Source organism: Salmo salar, chromosome ssa09 (genome assembly GCF_905237065.1).
Source record: "Salmo salar chromosome ssa09, Ssal_v3.1, whole genome shotgun sequence".
Lineage (NCBI taxonomy): Eukaryota > Metazoa > Chordata > Actinopteri > Salmoniformes > Salmonidae > Salmo > Salmo salar.
This window is the reverse complement of record NC_059450.1, coordinates 23,649,799-23,668,250: the sequence shown is the minus strand read 5'-3', so window position 1 is coordinate 23,668,250 and position 18,452 is coordinate 23,649,799. Positions and strand designations below refer to the sequence as shown.

At 46.9% G+C, this 18,452-nt stretch overlaps 1 protein-coding gene across 2 annotated transcripts in view; it reads left to right on the top strand.

Annotated features, from left to right (window-relative positions):
• rtn1a (reticulon 1a) overlaps window positions 1-18,452 on the top strand; it is a 52,905-nt gene that overhangs the window by 17,402 nt on the left and 17,051 nt on the right. The window contains exons 2-3 of one of the 2 annotated variants that reach the window (XM_014210748.2): window positions 12,870-13,586; window positions 13,875-14,549. In XM_014210748.2, coding sequence (XP_014066223.2) covers window positions 12,870-13,586; window positions 13,875-14,549 — 1,392 coding nt within the window. Of the gene's footprint in view, window positions 1-12,869; window positions 13,587-13,874; window positions 14,550-18,141; window positions 18,450-18,452 lie in introns of those variants that run through there. The other variant, XM_014210750.2, reaches the window with a different exon arrangement.

Genomic DNA, 18,452 nt, shown 5'->3' with positions numbered 1-18,452 from the left:
AACTGCCCAGCAACACCCGTTGGGGTGGTGTTGTCATGTTTGACAGTCTCCTGGAGGGGAAGGAGTCTCTCCAAGAAATGGCCGTATCACAGTCTGCCGATATGGAAAGCCCCATCAAGTGGATCCTCCTGGATGATGCATTTTGGGAGAGAGTGGTAAGCAGCCTGAAACTCCTGAAACCTATAGCAGTAGCCATTGCACGGATTGAGGGAGACAATGCCATCCTGTCTGATGTTCAGACTCTGCTTGCAGATGTAAGAGAAGAAATCCGTACTGCCCTGCCCACTTCACTGTTGCTCCAAGCAGAGGAAACTGCAGTTCTGAAATACATCAAAAAGCGTGAAGACTTCTGCCTGAAGCCCATACACCCCGCAGCGTACATGTTGGACCCCAAGTATGCTGGCAAGAGCATTCTGTCTAGTGCAGTGATCAACAAGGCCTATGGTGTCATCACTACCATGTCTCGCCACCTTGGCCTGGATGAAGGCAAGGTTCTTGGCAGTCTGGCGAAGTACACTTCCAAGCAAGGGCTTTGGGATGGAGATGCAATATGGCAGTCATGCCAACATATCTCATCAGCCACCTGGTGGAAGGGACATTGTGGATCTCAGGCTCTTTCCCCTGTTGCCTCCATCATCCTCCAAATCCCACCAACATCAGCCGCCTCAGAGCGCAACTGGTCCTTATTTGGGAACACACACTAAAGCACGCAACAGGCTGACCAATACAGGGGTTGGAAAATTGGTGAGCCTGACAACGAGCCATCCTCAACAAGGTTGAAAAGTGACTGTGAAGATGATGCCTCAGTGTCATGATGTTCAAGAGGTGGACATTGTGGAGGTCCAGGGAGAAGACATGGAAGCCTGAGAGGAAGACAACCAAAGCTTTAGTTTCTAGACTATCATTTTATGTTGAAAACATTTTTGGGAGAGGTGATGGATCATTGGGGATCATTTAATATTCCTTTTCTTTTGTTGTTCAGTGAAATCATCCCATGTGAAGACAACTAATTTAATTAAAGTTAAATTCGTAACTAAATTGTTTTTTAAATTTCTATTGGAAGGATTTAATCATTTGCAATTATGTCTACTTATGATAAGGTAAAAGGTTTATCTTTCTGTCTCCATATGATATGGTAAATATATCCAATGCAAAACACATCTACATTTAAGTATTAATAATAATTTGCATATATTCCCGTTAATTCCCATATATTCCCGTTAATTCCCATATATTCCCGTTAATTCCCACGAAAGTTTCCACCTCTGAATATTCCCCAAAATGTATAACCCTAATGGGGAGGGACGGGACATCCTGACCCGTAGGGTATTCAGCCTACATCCTCTGGGGGAGCCTGAAGGTTCCTATGTAAATCCCCCATCCCTCCCCCACCCCCTCATCCTCACCTACCCCAGCAGCTGGATCCAGCCTATTCATAGAGGTACTGCTGCCCAGTGAGAGGTAAAGAGTGGAGAGCAGCTCTGGGGAGCGAGGGGAGGCGCTCACAGCACAGTTAGTGGGGGAGTAAACTAGGCTTTGCACTCAGCTGTGCAAACACAGCACACATTCCAACAATGGGCCCCACTGTCTGTGCAAGCTGTGTGGGGCAATGCCATGGTAACGGCATTGCGCTTTGACTCAGTTTTTTTTTTCACTTTAAAATGTGTGCCAAACTAAAACCATTGATTTAAAAGTCTGCAGAAAGAATGGGGTATCAGCTGTGGCATGGCACCTTGAGTTTGAAAAAATCTATTTTGTTTATGAAAGTACAGTAAGTAAAGTGGATTCATACCTGGTAACGAAATTACATCATGGGTCCCTGATCTGTACTACACAGAGATGCATAATTATGGATAGGAATGTCATTCTTATGTTTCACAAGTTTGGACAGCGCAGCACAGTAGAGTACAGTGCAGTACAATACAGCATAGCAGAGTAGAGTTTGGTAGAGTACAGTACAATATTCTGTATTCTACTCACTGTACTGTGCTATTCATACTTATGAAACATACTGTACGTCTATGATTGGTTCAAATTGGGTCCAGTCCAGTCGGTCTGTGGACCAGGGGGAACTGACAAAATTTCAACTACTTTTCAACGTCCATGGATGTCCAGTGTCGGTCGGTGCTTATGGGTAGTAAGAGCTGGAAGAGCTGACATTAGCTGGAGAGGGAGAGGGAGAGGGAGAGCGAGAGAGGGGGAAGCATGTCCAGACCCTCTTGGTTTGACCAGCAGACAACAAAGACAAGGAATAGTTATGAGCTGAACATAACCGTATGCCAGAAGGGAGGACAGTAGCAGGTGACCTCCCGGTTTGGAGCGAGCAGTCGCACTACGCTTTGCTCCACAGGTAATATTACACTTCACTACATTACAACGGCTTGATTTGTCTGATCTGAGCAATTCTTCTTAGCTAGCTACATAGCCGTCTTTGTATCAAAGATAATTGTGTAGTTTAGAGTAATTAGAGGAAATATCGAGGCTAGCTATCTTCGTCATCCTAACGTAGTCAACACTGCTAGCTGCTAGCTAGCTAGCCATCACTGCTAGCTAGCCAACTTAATCCGACTAGCAGCACTGCAGAAACTATTACATTACAACGTAACGACTTGATTAGTGCGGTGTTAGTGTTAGTTAGCCAGCTACATAGTTGTCTTTGCTGTCTCTGTATCTAAGATAATTGTGTAGTTTGAGTAATTATCGAGGTGAGCTAGCCAGCCGCGACGCGGCGCCAGACTTAGTCAACACACCTAGTCATCATTAACCCACTGCTAGCTAGCCAACCGTTACCGACTAGCAGCGCTGTAGATACTAATACTTTACAACGGAACGATTTGACTAGTGCAGTGTTAGCTAGCTAGCTACTTAGTTGTCTTTGTCATAGCTTGATAATTGTGTAGTCTAGTAATTACCGAGGTTAGCTAGCCAGCCATTGAGGTCAGCTAGCCAGCTATTTCCGTCCCCCGCGACGCCATTTTTCCTAACCCAGCCAACTATTACCGACGAGCAGCATTGTAGAAACTAAATACATTACAAGGACGTCTTGATTAGTGTTATGTTAGCTAGCTAGCTACAAAGTTGCTTTGTATCATGACAAGGGGTAGTACTGAAACTATCGAGGTTACCTAGCCAGCTACACGTTCAAAGTCAACAACGCAGCCACTGCTAGCTAGCCTACTCCACCAGCCAGCAGTACTGTATCATTTTCGTCATTTTAGTCAATAAGATTTTTGCAACGTAAGCTTAACTTTCTGAACATTCGAGACGTGTAGTCCACTTGTCATTCCAATCTCCTTTGCATTAGCGTAGCCTCTTCTGTAGCTTGTCTACTATGTGTCTGTCTATCCCTGTCCTCTCCACTCTGCACAGGCCATACAAACGCTCCACACCGCGTGGCCGCTGCCACTCTAACCTGGTGGTCCCAGCGCGCACGACCCACGTGGAGTTCCAGGTCTCCTGCAGCCTCTGGAACTGCCGGTCTGCGGCCAACAAGGCTGAGTTCATCTCAGCCTATGCTACCCTCCAGTCCCTAGACTTCCTGGCGCTGACGGAAACATGGATTACCACAGATAACACTGCTACTCTTACTGCTCTCTCCTCGTCTGCCTACGTGTTCTCGCATACCCCTAGAGCATCGAGCCAGCGGGGTGGTGGCACTGGAATCCTCATCTCTCCCAAGTGGACATTCTCTCTTTCTCCCCTGACCCATCTGTCTATCTCCTCATTTGAATTCCAAGCTGTCACAGTTACCAGCCCTTTCAAGCTTAACATCCTTATCATTTATCGCCCTCCAGGTTCCCTTGGAGAGTTCATCAATGAGCTTGACGCCTTGATAAGTTCCTTTCCTGAGGATGGCTCACCTCTCACAGTTCTGGGTGACTTTAACCTCCCCACGTCTACCTTTGACTCATTCCTCTCTGCCTCCTTCTTTCCACTCCTCTCCTCTTTTGACCTCACCCTCTCACCTTCCCCCCCTACTCACAAGGCAGGCAATACGCTTGACCTCATCTTTACTAGATGCTGTTCTTCCACTAATCTCATTGCAACTCCCCTCCAAGTCTCTGACCACTACCTTGTATCCTTTTCCCTCTCGCTCTCATCCAACACTTCTCACTCTGCCCCTACTCGGATGGTATTGCGCCGTCCCAACCTTCGCTCTCTCTCTCCCGCTACTCTCTCCTCTTCCATCCTATCATCTCTTCCCTCTGCTCAAGCCTTCTCCAACCTATCTCCTGATTCTGCCTCCTCAACCCTCCTCTCCTCCCTCTCTGCATCCTTTGATTTCCTCTGTCCCCTATCCTCCAGGCCGGCTCGGTCCTCCCCCTCCTGCTCCGTGGCTCGACGACTCACTGCGAGCTCACAGAACAGGGCTCCGGGCAGCCGAGCGGAAATGGAGGAAAACTCGCCTCCCCTGCGGACCTGGCATCCTTTCACTCCCTCCTCTCTACATTTTCCTCTTCTGTCTCTGCTGCTAAAGCCACTTTCTACCACTCTAAACTCCAAGCATCTGCCTCTAACCCTAGGAAGCTCTTTGCTACCTTCTCCTCCCTCCTGAATCCTCCTCCCCCTCCCCCCCCTCCTCCCTCTCTGCGGATGACTTCGTCAACCATTTTGAAAAGAAGGTTGACGACATCCGATCCTCGTTTGCTAAGTCAAACGACACCGCTGGTCCTGCTCACACTGCCCTACCCTGTGCTTTGACCTCTTTCTTCCCTCTCTCTCCAGATGAAATCTCGTGTCTTGTGACGGCCGGCCGCCCAACAACCTGCCCACTTGAACCTATCCCCTCCTCTCTTCTCCAGACCATTTCCTGGAGACCTTCTCACCTCGCTCATCAACTCATCCTTGACCGCTGGCTACGTCCCTTCCGTCTTCAAGAGAGCGAGAGTTGCACCCCTTCTGAAAAAACCTACACTCGATCCCTCCGATGTCAACAACTACAGACCAGTATCCCTTCTTTCCTTTCTCTCCAAAACTCTTGAACGTGCCGTCCTTGGCCAGCTCTCTTGCTATCTCTCTCAGAATGACCTTCTTGATCCTAATCAGTCAGGTTTCAAGACTGGGCATTCAACTGAGACTGCTCTTCTCTGTGTCACGGAGGCTCTCCGCACTGCTAAAGCTAACTCTCTCTCCTCTGCTCTCATCCTCCTAGACCTATCTGCTGCCTTTGATACTGTGAACCACCAGATCCTCCTCTCCACCCTCTCCGACCTGGGCATCTCCGGCGCGGCCCACGCTTGGATTGCGTCCTACCTGACAGGTCGCTCCTACCGAGTGGCGTGGCGAGAATCTGTCTCCGCACCACGTGCTCTCACCACTGGTGTCCCCCAGGGCTCTGTTCTAGGCCCTCTCCTATTCTCGCTATACACCAAGTCACTTGGCTCTGTCATATCCTCACATGGTCTCTCATATCATTGCTATGCAGATGACACACAATTAATCTTCTCCTTTCCCCTTCTGACAACCAGGTGGCGAATCGCATCTCTGCATGTCTGGCAGACATATCAGTGTGGATGACGGATCACCACCTCAAGCTGAACCTCGGCAAGACGGAGCTGCTCTTCCTCCCGGGGAAGGACTGCCCGTTCCATGATCTCGCCATCAACTCCCTTGTGTCCTCCTCCCAGAGTGCTAAGAGCCTCGGCGTGACCCTGGACAACACCCTGTCGTTCTCCACTAACATCAAGGCGGTGACCCGATCCTGTAGGTTCATGCTCTACAACATTCGCAGAGTACGACCCTGCCTCACACAGGAAGCGGCGCAGGTCCTAATCCAGGCACTTGTCATCTCCCGTCTGGATTACTGCAACTCGTTGTTGGCTGGGCTCCCTGCTTGTGCCATTAAACCCCTACAACTCATCCAGAACGCCGCAGCCCGTCTGGTGTTCAACCTTCCCAAGTTCTCTCACGTCACCCCGCTCCTCCGCTCTCTCCACTGGCTTCCAGTCGAAGCTCGCATCCGCTACAAGACCATGGTGCTTGCCTATGGAGCTGTGAGGGGAACGGCACCTCCGTACCTTCAGGCTCTGATCAGGCCCTACACCCAAACAAGGGCACTGCGTTCATCCACCTCTGGCCTGCTCGCCTCCCTACCTCTGAGGAAGCACAGTTCCCACTCAGCCCAGTCAAAACTGTTCGCTGCTCTGGCACCCCAATGTTGGAACAAGCTCCCTCACGACGCCAGGACAGCGGAGTCAATCACCACCTTCCGGAGACACCTGAAACCCCACCTCTTTAAGGAATACCTGGGATAGGATAAAGTAATCCTTCTAACCCCCCCTTAAAAGATTTAGATGCACTATTGTAAAGTGGTTGTTCCACTGGATATTATAAGGTGAATGCACCAATTTGTAAGTCGCTCTGGATAAGAGCGTCTGCTAAATGACTTAAATGTAAATGTAAATGTGACCCAATTCAGTTTCAGTAATTCCGTTACCAATTTGGTAATGGAATTACAAGTTTTAATCACTTAATAATTCATAAACAAAATGTATATAATCAGTAAAATCACTATAACTAATTGGTAGGTCTATCATTACTTGTTACTTCTGTGAACTTTTATCATCCTCCCTCATGAGGGAGAGAAATTAAATAATATCTTAAAGATATGTGAGTTTTTGGCAGTGGTATAAAGTACTTAAGTAAAAATTCTTTAAAGTACTACTTAATTAGTTTTTTGCCGGAAAATGTACTTCACTTTACTATTTATATTTTGGACAACTTCCTAATCCAACATCACGTTCCTAATTAAAAAATAATGTTCTTTTTACTCCATACATTTCCCTGACACCCAAAAGTACTAGTTCAATTTTGAATGTTTAGCAGGACAGGAAAATGGTCCAATTCACACACTTATCAACCAAACATCCCTAGTCATCCCTACTGCCTCTGATCTGGTGGACTCACTAAACAGAGAACATCCCTAGTCATCCCTACTGCCTCTGATCTGGCAGAGTCACTAAACACAAATGCTTCATTTGTAAATGATGTCTGAGTGTTGGAATGTGCCCCTGCCTATCCGTAATTTTTTTTTAAAATAAAATGATTCCGTCTGATTTGCTTAATATAAGGAATTTGAAATGATTTTTACTTTTACTTTTGATACTTAAGTATATTTAGGTAATTCAATTTACTTTTGATACTTAAGTAGATGTTAAACCAAATATTTTTAGACTTTCACTCAAGTAGTATTTTTCACTCAAGTAGTATTTTAACTTTTACTTGAGTCATTTTGTCACAACTGTCTTCGTCCTCAGACGAAACAGAGAAGTCCTCGTCTGAGAAAGTAGACCAATACGCAGCGGAGTTCGTGTTCATCTTAGAATTTAATTCATCAAGAACGTGAACACTATACAAAACAAAGAAACACGACAGTACAACAGTCTTGCAGGCTATACTCAAAGCGATGCAAAAACAACTACCCACAAAACACAAAGACAAACACACCCTACTATATAGGACTCCCAATCAAAGGCAACTCAACACACCTGCCTTCAATTGGGAGTCCAACCCCAATTAACTATACATAGAACCACAGACATAGACCAGTGACAAACCCCATACACATACATCAACTCCCCTCTGCCACGTCCTGACCAAACTACAATAACCAAATATCCTCTATACTGGTCAGGACGTGACAGTACCCCCCTCAAATGTGCAGACCCCGGAATGCACCTACACAAAACACAGAAAAAACAAACAAAACAAGAACAAAAAAATCCCCTAAACAACAAGGGAGGCAAGGGAGGGTGGCTGCCGTCAACGACGGCACTGTACTACACCCCCCCTCCCCAACCCACCTATATAGGAGGCGGCTCAGGTGCGGGACGTGGACCTCGCTCCACTTTCGGCGTCGCCCATTTAGGTGGCGTCGATGGCTGGGCCGGAGGACAGGCGGGCCACTCGGGCTGGGCCGGAGGACAGGCGGGCCACTCGGGCTGGGCCGGAGGACAGGCGGGCCACTCGGGCTGGACCGGAGGACAGGCGGGGCACCCTGGCAGATCCGGGCAGGCGGGCCACCCTGGCAGATCCGGGCAGGCGGGCCACCCTGGCAGACCCGGGCAGACGGGCCACTCTGGCAGACCCGGGCAGACGGGCCACTCTGGCAGACCCGGGCAGACGGGCCACTCTGGCAGACCCGGGCAGACGGGCCACTCTGGCAGACCCGGGCAGACGGGCCACTCTGGCAGACCCGGGCAGACGGGCCACTCTGGCAGACCCGGGCAGACGGGCCACTCTGGCAGACCCGGGCAGACGGGCCACTCTGGCAGACGGGCCACTCTGGCTGTTCCGGGCAGACGGGCCGCTCTGGCAGCTCTGGGCAGACGGGCCGCTCTGGCATCTCCGGGCAGACGGGCCGCTCTGGCATCTCCGGGCAGACGGGCCACTCTGGCATCTCCGGGCAGATGGGCCGCTCTGGCATCTCCGGGCAGACGGGCCGCTCTGGCATCTCCGGGCAGACGGGCCGCTCTGGCATCTCCGGGCAGACGGGCCGCTCTGGCGACTCCTGACTGGCGGGCGGCTCTGGCGACTCCTGACTGGCAGGCGGCTCTGGCGACTCCTGACTGGCGGGCGACTCCTGACTGGCGGGCGGCTCTGGCGACTCCTGACTGACGGGCGGCTCTGGCGACTCCTGACTGGCGGGCGACTCTGGCGACTCCTGACTGGCAGGCGGCTCTGGCGACTCTTGACTGGCGGGCAGCTCTGGCGACTCTTGACTGGCGGGCAGCTCTGGCGACTCCTGACTGGCGGGCAGCTCTGGCAGCTCTTGACTGGCGGGCAGCTCTGGCGACTCTTGACTGGCGGGCAGCTCTGGCAGCTCCTGACTGGTGAGGCTGGGCTGATGCACTATACGCCTGATGCGTGGGGCTGGTACTGGACGTGCCAGCCTGGAAACACGCTCCTCCATGCTAGTGCGTATAGCGGGAAACACCGGACCATAGAGGCGCACTGGCGGTCTTGAGCGCAGGGTTGGCATCACCCTTTCAGGCTCGATGCTCACTCTTCCTTGGCACATGCGGGGCGCTGGTACTGTGCGTACCGGCCTGAAAATACCAGGCCTCACCACAGCCCCTACCCCAAAGCACGGGACCTGTCCAGTCTGTCTCTGCCCCACAAGGGTACGGGGAGCTGGCCTGGGGCTCCATTCTCGCCCCGCCAAACAGCCCTTGTGCCCCCCCCAAAAATAATTATTGGGGCTGCCTCTCGGACTCCCTTACCTGCCGTGTTCCCCAGTCCTCGCCAGAATTCCTCCGCTGCTTGGTCCTGGTGTGGTGGGTAGTTCTGTCACAACTGTCTTCGTCCTCAGACGAAACAGAGAAGTCCTCGTCTGAGAAAGTAGACCAATACGCAGCGGAGTTCGTGTTCATCTTTGAATTTAATTAATCAATAACGTGAACACTATACAAAACAAAGAAACACGACAGTACAACAGTCTTGCAGGCTATACTCAAAGCGATGCAAAAACAACTACCCACAAAACACAAAGACAAACACACCCTACTATATAGGACTCCCAATCAAAGGCAACTCAACACACCTGCCTTCAATTGGGAGTCCAACCCCAATTAACTATACATAGAACCACAGACATAGACCAGTGACAAACCCCATACACATACATCAACTCCCCTCTGCCACGTCCTGACCAAACTACAATAACCAAATATCCTCTATACTGGTCAGGACGTGACACATTTTCTATTAAGGTATCTTTACTTTTACTCAAGTATGACAATTGGGTACTTTTTCCACCACTGGTTTTTGGTGACGGAATTACAAGATACAAGGCAATATTTCTTAACCTCTATGGGCTAGGTGGGACGCAAGCGTCCCACCCGTGGTGCACTCCATCAACAGCAGGTGCATTTCAAGAGCGGCAAATTTGAATCCAAATAAATGTCAAAATTCAAATTTTTCAAACATACAACTATTTTACACCCTTTGAAAGATAAACATCTCCTTAATCTACCCACGTTTTACGATTTCAAAAAGGTTTTACGGCGAAAGCATAAATTTAGAGTATGTTAGGACAGTACATTTACAAGAGTTGTGTGTAATGTTGTGCCAATTCAAAGACAGGCGTCACCAAAACCATAAATCAGCTAAAATGATGCACTAACCTTTTACAATCTCCAACAGATGACACTCCTAGGACATTGTGTTAGACAATGCATGCATTTTTAGTTCTATCAAGTTCATATTTATATCCAAAAACAGCGTTTTACTGTGGCGTTGATGTTCAGGAAATCGTTTCCCTTCAATAACCGGCAGTCAAGTCAGCACCACAAATTAAATAATTAAAATTAGAAAACATTGGTAAAATATTATATTGTCATTTAAAGAATTATAGATTTACATCTCTTGAACGCAATCAACTTGCCAGATTTAAAAATAACCTTACTGGGAAATCACACTTTGCAATAATCTGAGCACTGCGCCCAGAAAAATACGCGTTGCGATACAGACTAGCCGCCATGTTGGGGAGATCTAAAATCGAAAATACTATGTAAATAATCCATTACCTTTGATTCTCTTCATCAGATGTCACTTCCAGGTATCACAGGTCCATAACGAATGTAGTTTTGTTCAAAAAAGCTCATCATTTATGTCCAAAAATCTCCGTCTTGTTAGCACATGATCTAAGCCCGCCGGACTTCACTTCATGAACGAGGGGAAAAAATATATTTACGTTCGTTCAAACATGTCAAACCTTTTATAGCATAAATCATTAGGGCCTTTTTTAACCAGAACATGAATAATATTCAAGGTGGACGAATGCATTCTCTTTTATAACGTATTGGAACGAGGGTACCCAACAAGAACTTGCGCGCCAGGTGTCTAATGGGCCATCATCGTTCCATGGCTCTTGTTCGGTCAGATCTCCCTCCAGAAGACTCAAAACACTTTGTAAAGGCTGGTGACATCTAGTGGAAGCAATAGGAAGTGCCAAAATATTCCTCAGCCCCTGTGTTTTTCAATGGCATAGGTTTAAAGGTAATACAACACATCAGGTATCCACTTCCTGTCAGAAAATGTCTCAGGGTTTTGCCTGCCAAATGAGTTCTGTTATACTCACAGACACCATTCAAACAGTTTTAGAAACTTTAGGGTGTTTTCTATCCATATATAATAAGTATATGCATATTCTAGTTACTGGGTAGGATTAGTAACCAGATTAAATCGGGTACATTTTTTTATCCAGCCGTGCAAATACTGCCCCCTAGCCCCAACAGGTTAAACTTACAGAAGGTAAACAATTTCTCCAAAACAAAATGAGTCGATATTAGTTGGCACTTGGCAGGGGTCTTTATGTCAACATTATTGTGTTTTGATGTATTCTGATGTCTTTTAAGTCCCCTTTTCCATTTGCTTATCTAGAAATCAGAGCCTTTACTGATGCCTAATTTTTAAGATTGAAAAAGGTTGAATAATGTATCTATTCCTTCATTTCCCAAAAATATAGACTCTTATCTTTCATTTGACACGATATGTGATATGCTCCTATGAACTTCACATGTTGGTGCTCATGGGTAATTTTCGATGGAAATGCCCTGTGCAATAACTTTGCACAAAGATGTTGGCTGGCTCCACTGTAAATATTTTCTTCTGAGGTCACTGAAACCAAATATTTATTTTCACATTAAAAGCTTTGGATTTTTGCCGGTAGACGACACATGGAGGGATTACTCTTTTGGAACTACTGTTGTTGGGATGCCTTTGCATTTTGCAACGCTTTCATACTGTGGTAGCCTTCATGCCGTACTGGACAGGCCGTACCATAGGTGGAAAGTCACACAGAAAATGATAGGGTACAGTAGTATGTGTGTGTGCCTCAGTGACAATCGGCCATCTTGTCAGAGGAGATTTATGAATACAAACGAGAGATGGGAATGGAAGGAGGAAGGAAGGCCAAAAAAATTGTCGAAGACTCCAGTCACCCAAGTCATAGACTGTTCTCTCTGCTACCGCAAGGCAAGCGGTACCGGAGCGCCAAGTCTAGGTCCAAAAGGCTCCTTAACAACTTCTACCCCCAAGCCATAAGACTGCTGAACAATTAATCCAATGGCCACCCGGACTATTTACATTGACACCCCCGTTCCCCCTTTGTTTTTACACTGCTGCTACTCACTGTTTATTATCAATGCATAGTCACTTTACCCCTACCTACATGTAAAATTACCTTGACTAACCTGTATCCCCGCACATTGACTCGGTACCGGTACCCCCTGTATACAGCCTCGTTATTGTTATTTTATTGTGTTATTTTTTTATTACATTTTTTACATTATTTTATTTTGTAAATATTTTCTATTTCTTGAACTGCATTGTTGGTAAGCATTTCACGGTAAAGTCTACACCTGTTGTATTCAGTGCATCTGACAAATACAATTTTATTTTATTTGAATACAGAACCCATCCCCCGCACCTCAGTCTGAGGATTTATAGCTGGCAGGATGAGTTTTGGGGTTTGAACAATCCCCCTTTATATGGCTCGGGGCACAAGTGCCCTCTGTTAGTGCTGCATCACTGATCTGCACCGCCATCAGATCTCCCAGCTGATTCCCATACTCTCCCTACGATCCCACACATCTCCACTATCAGGCCTGGAGTATACATATCTAACATAATCCTGTTATTATTGTCAATTCAACATTGCAACTTGATTGGAGCGTGTTTTGAAGAATTTCAGCTCTAACGCAGCATTGTCATATTTGCCCCAGTTCACTGTTGACTGAAATATATCAATGACATTTTATGTTGCCTGTGATGCTATCTTCTGCCTATTTCATCTATCCACTTTTCCATACGTTTAAGTTTGCCTTATCCAATTGTGATTAAATCCACTGTCCATCCTCTCCTTCTAGGTGACGCCCTGTCTGACCTTTTCCGGAAGCCCATGAGTGATGATGGTGACCTGTACACCTCACTCCTGTCCAATCAGAGCCATCCCTCAGGCCAGGATGCCTCTTACCTGTCTGATGATCTGAAGCTCTCCTCTGGCCCCTCCTCCCAGGACACCTTCGACTCCTACAGCATCTTTGGTTCCTCCAACACCAAGACAATCACTGACCTGGTTGATGAGATGCCCAAGTCCCTGCTGGGGGGCTCCGAGTCGAAGACCGAGGCCTACAACTACATGGATATCAGCCATGGTGATGACGTCCACAACCAGCACCAGAGCCAGGGGCCCCTGCATAGCCTAGTAGACACTGGGCTGTCTAGCTTGGACTCCCTGGGAGGCTACATGGATAAGAGCCCTGCAGAACTCGAGGAGGAGGAAGAGGAAGAGAACCTGGGCCCGGCGCTTGACTCGCACTCCTTCCCTTACGTAGAGGAGCCTTCTGAGGATGAGGAGCTGTCTGACTACCGCTCCTACCGTAACCTGGGCACCCCTCAGACCGCTAGCCCTGTGAAGATCACCCTGACCGAGTCCCACCCCCCTGCTTCCGCCAAACCCACCCCCCCGCAGGTCAATGTGTCTGACAACATCCTCAGCCTGGGCCTGCAGGGCGTTCCCACGGTTACACTCTCTGAGCCAGAGGACGACAGCCCCAACTCCTCCCCCAATGCATCCCCAACAGGTAGCTATCGCCCACACTCTCCTACTGTGTTCTAGTCAGTTAGAGAGTTCACCATCAACATGGTCTATGGTCTTGGACTATGGTTTGGCTATGATTTGAAATACAATATTTCAAGTTTGGTAAAAATGTAAGGTTTTAAGGTTTACAACACATCATAAAAGGACAAAAACATTTTAAAGATGAATTCAGTGTTTCTTATTAATGCTCTAATTCCCTGACTTTCTCTCCCTCTCTCTCTCTCTCTCTCTCTCTCTCTCTCTCTCTCTCTCTCTCTCTCTCTCTGTGCAGAGAAAGAATCTCCGTCCCAAGAACTGTTCAAGGCTGTCCCCAGCAGCAAGCCAACCCCAGGCTCCACCAAGACCAGGGAGCAGGATGGCAGTAGTGCAGAGTCGGGGGACTCTGAGATAGAGCTGGTCTCTGACGATCCTCCCCTACAGAGCCCCCCCATCACCAAGTCAAGTAACAACCCCTTTGAGCAGCCTCCCAGCAGCAAGAAAGTTTTCAGCCAGACTGGCAACCCCTTCGACAATCCCCCCAGCGCTAAGGGGCCCATATCCTACAGCATCCTGAGGGAGGAGAGGGAGGCTGAGCTGGACAGTGAGCTCTTCATCGAGTCTGCCAATGAGGAGAGCCCCAAGAGAGAGGGGTCCGGCCCCAAACAGGGGGTCAACACCCCTTCACCTCTGATCCCCACTGCTGCTCCTCCCGCCCGCCCTGCCCCAGAGGTGGTTCCAGCCGAGCCTGTCACAAGCTCCATGATGAAATCATCCAATGACAAGAGCAAGAGCCCCATGAAGATGGAAGAGGATTGCCCCACCAAGCCCAAGCCCCCCACGGCTGCCGTGCCCCCGGAGGTGAGGTCTGAGAGGCCCCTCCTGGATGACAAGCACATCACTGAGGGGAAGGGAGACCTGACCAAACCTGTTGCGCCAGTCTTTATGGAGGGCTTTGACAAACAGAAAGGTAAGTCCAGTAATTCATCAACTTGTCCTCATCTGTTGATACAGAATTGGTATTCTGTAGCCTATTTATTTTTGGAATAGTGCTGCCCATTAACTCTTATAGCCTGCATTCCAACTCTTATAGCCTGCATTCCAACATACAATCTGTGGTGATAAACGGCAAACCACTACACTATTATCCCTCCTTGAAGCCGTGTTATCTTTATATCTTTCCCTGTTGCAGTTGTGTTGCCTTTGCATTATATATCATCACAACATTCCAGAAATGTCTCTACCATCTTATGGAACAGGTAGTACGGTATCTGTCGGTGCATTTGTTTGTCAGTGGAGAATCCAGTGGCTGTGTGTTTTGCCGTTTTTTAACACTAGTAACCGCATGTCTTTTACCAGGCTGTTGCTATGACAATGGAATCCCTCTAATACAGCAGGTTGTTCATGCACTGTTTTTACTGCCCTGAGTGTGTGATGCATCAGAAGAGATAGCATGGAAGGTCAAAGAGTGTTGTTATCTCGGCTGTGGTGACAAGGTTGGAAATAAAAAGGGTTGCTATGAGACGGCTAGCTCCGTTCTCTCTGTGCTGTGGTGGGTGTGAGCATCTTGGATTTTGAGCTGCTGCGTGATTTTAAGATCTGCTTCCCTCTGGTGGTAGGCTATAGTTACAAAACATGTCTGAGGCCAGCATTTTTATGATGACAATCAACAGAGGCTGAGCCTCTACATCATTAAAGATATCAACTAATCCCTCACTCCCGTTGGATATGTATAGAATTGTTTTGAAACAGCCCTGACTCTCTCACTCCCACATCCCAAACAGGCCATCTGTCTTCTAACTCATTCAGACAGACATCATCACAGATCACGCCAGAGACCACTTTGCACCACATTGAGCCAGAGAGTTCTCTGTGTGTAAAGCCGGACATTTTGTGTTGGCACTTATTTGTCTTTCTTCTGTTTGCTTCTTTTTCATCCTTGTTGTAAATAGTGGGTTTATGTAATCCTGTGATGTCAAATCTGGTGCGCACACACATCAATTTACGCTTAGGAGGATTAATTTGATGTGCAGATAGATGCAGTGACAAAAATATCACAGTTCACTTATTATCTTATGGTTCCTTAGCTGTCACAGCACAATATCCACCTATAGTATGTAACTGACATTCTTTATTCAGATGGGGAGAATAAAGAGAAATTAAAACATCTGATGTGCTTGAGGAAAAGTCGAAGTCCCTCCCCTCTCCTGGTGTTTACAAACAGACAACAGAAGAAGGTTCTCGAATCTCTAAAAGCAGGTCAACCCATTTGATGAAGTTGATATTCCTCCACCACTAGGTGGTGCAGGGCACCATAGACTATAACAGAGGTCCGTGTGTAAGCTGGAGAGTGAAGACAAGCAGAGCAGACATTATATACCACGGCCTGTGCAGCTCCGCAGAAGTTGCCATGGCAACACCGTCCAAGGGGGAGCGCACAGCACAGGCTACTATATTTTTTGCCCATTGGCTGTTGCCGTGGTAGAGAGCTTTCTCAAGGCTGCAGCGAGCAGAAAGTGTGAAGGGGATGTCGACAAGGCTGTCTGTGCACTGACTGTACCAATGTCACTGAAATAGAGGGGTCAATGTTAACATTCAAAATCCTGATGATATTGTTATTCTCCATCCAAGCACACAGACACTGTTTAGACGTGGTACTGTCTGTGTTGCACTCAGCTCCTTACACGCCTACATGCATCACTGTGGCAATTCCATGCCATCGTAGCCTGAAAATAGTTTTCGTATCAGATTGTTCTGGAAATTCTCACATAGTAACTTCATTGGGAGGATGAATGTTTGACATGGTTTGTACATTTGTATCACAATTTATTTATTTTTTAATCATGATGAAAGTGTCAATTTTGGGCCCTTTTTAGACCGTACATGAACCGTACATGATACAACATCTTGGTGTACTTATACTCCTTATAGTGTTGTCTCAAATTTGGAGTATATCTAGATTCTGAAATTCAAATGTTTCACATTCAAAAAATATTATGTTGTTTGTAGCAATATACTCTTCAAACACGTCAAATTTCCAGAGTGGGCTCTCTGGTAATTTTAATGATATGACCCATTTTATACATAGAAATTGACATTATAGCTAATTAATTGTCATTGCCCCAACTGTAGACCAGGTGTTGTTAGAGCTGCAATCTGACTTTGTTGCCTTACAAAAATCCCTGGTTGGTTTAAAAAGTGTACTTAATGTGGGCAAGACCAAATATGTTGTTGACGTGGTATTGAGATGTGGGATGCATACGAGATGTTATGATTGATTTTATGAGTTATTATAGGCCTCTGTGATCTAAGTTTTCATGAAGTCACAGCCCTCCTCTACGATTACTCATTCAGCAAATCACCGTTTGAATTCCATTTCCCATTCACTGTGTTGGTGGTGGTCATACAATGTAGCAGAGAGCCCACTCTGGAAATGTGATGTACTTGTAGAGTATATCGTTCCAAACAATGTCTTAAAATTAACAAAATCAGAAAGGGTACTTTTCAGATATTCATATTCATATTTTTAATGTTGAATAAATGAATGTGAAAAATGATATTTCAGAATCAAGACGTACTCCATATTTTAGATCACACTATAAGGAGTATAATGACGTCAAGGTGTTGTCTGTATCATGTACGGTTCACAGATCATAGGGTCTTACAGGAGGCATGTATAGGTCTAAAAAGGACCTAAAATGGCCACTCAAAAATGGTTTGTGATACAAATGTAAAAAGTATGTCAAACATCCTTCCTCCTAACGAAGTTTATTTGTGAGAATTGCCAGAACAATATGAGATATCCTAAATATTTTCAGCCGACGCTGTCATGGAAACGCCCTAGAGCTTTGTCAGGTCATTTGCATTGCTAATGCATCCTGGTGGGACCTAAAGCACAAACTGAACCACAGCCTTAAAGCAGTAAACCTTTGAGGGCTATTACTGTAGGCTACAGTGTGTATATTTATTAATTATTAAAAAGACAAGCACTTAAGCTGCTCAATAATTAGTAAGACATATTGAAAATAACTACGGTATTTGTGTCATGTTGACCGCAAGCTTAAACATTATTTTGTACAAAGCGTAGAACAAAGGGCAGAGGAGTTGACTATTTGCTAGATTATTCCTTAGCTACGCTAGGTCCCTTCCCCAGCAGTAGCCTATAGAATCCTCAGTCTTAACACAAAACCTTTTACCCACAGTCTCAATGCTGTGAAGGATGATGTCAGATTTGTTTCAATTGTAATTTCAATCTGGCACCTTATCCGTAAATTAGCTTCTATACAATATTGATCATGATAAAACTAGCCACAAAAACGGAAGCATGAGGGGTGGGCGAGGAAATATGACAGTGCACCTGCCTGCTTCCGACTGAGCTTAATCAAATGGCATGTTGGTTAACTCTTTCACTACCAATCCCCCAGCCCACCACCTAGTCTGCTCTGAGAATCAGGATAAGCATGAGGACTTTTATTGTGAAGGGATGCCTACCCCCCCCGCACTAAATCATTGCATGGATGATTTGCTGCAGTAGCGACTGTGGTGTGGCGTTTACAATTCGATCACCCCCCCACCCCTCTCCTCCTCCTGTTCTCGCTAACACTGCTCCACAGCATCATTCTGTTTTTTCCGCGAGCCAGCAGTACCTTGGAAACCTTGACTCCCTCCCTCTCATCTCTGCATCTCATCATTCCAACTATTCATGCCTTTGTGAGATGAGTGAGTGAATCAGTGGCACAAGAAGAGGAAGAGCTAGAAGAAAACGGAAAAGACTAAGAGAAAGGAAAATCAGGGAGATTGATCATCAGCATGCAGGCCACTGCAGACGGTACCAAGAAGGAGTGCTCCTGGAGCAGCTGGAAAGGCCAGGGTA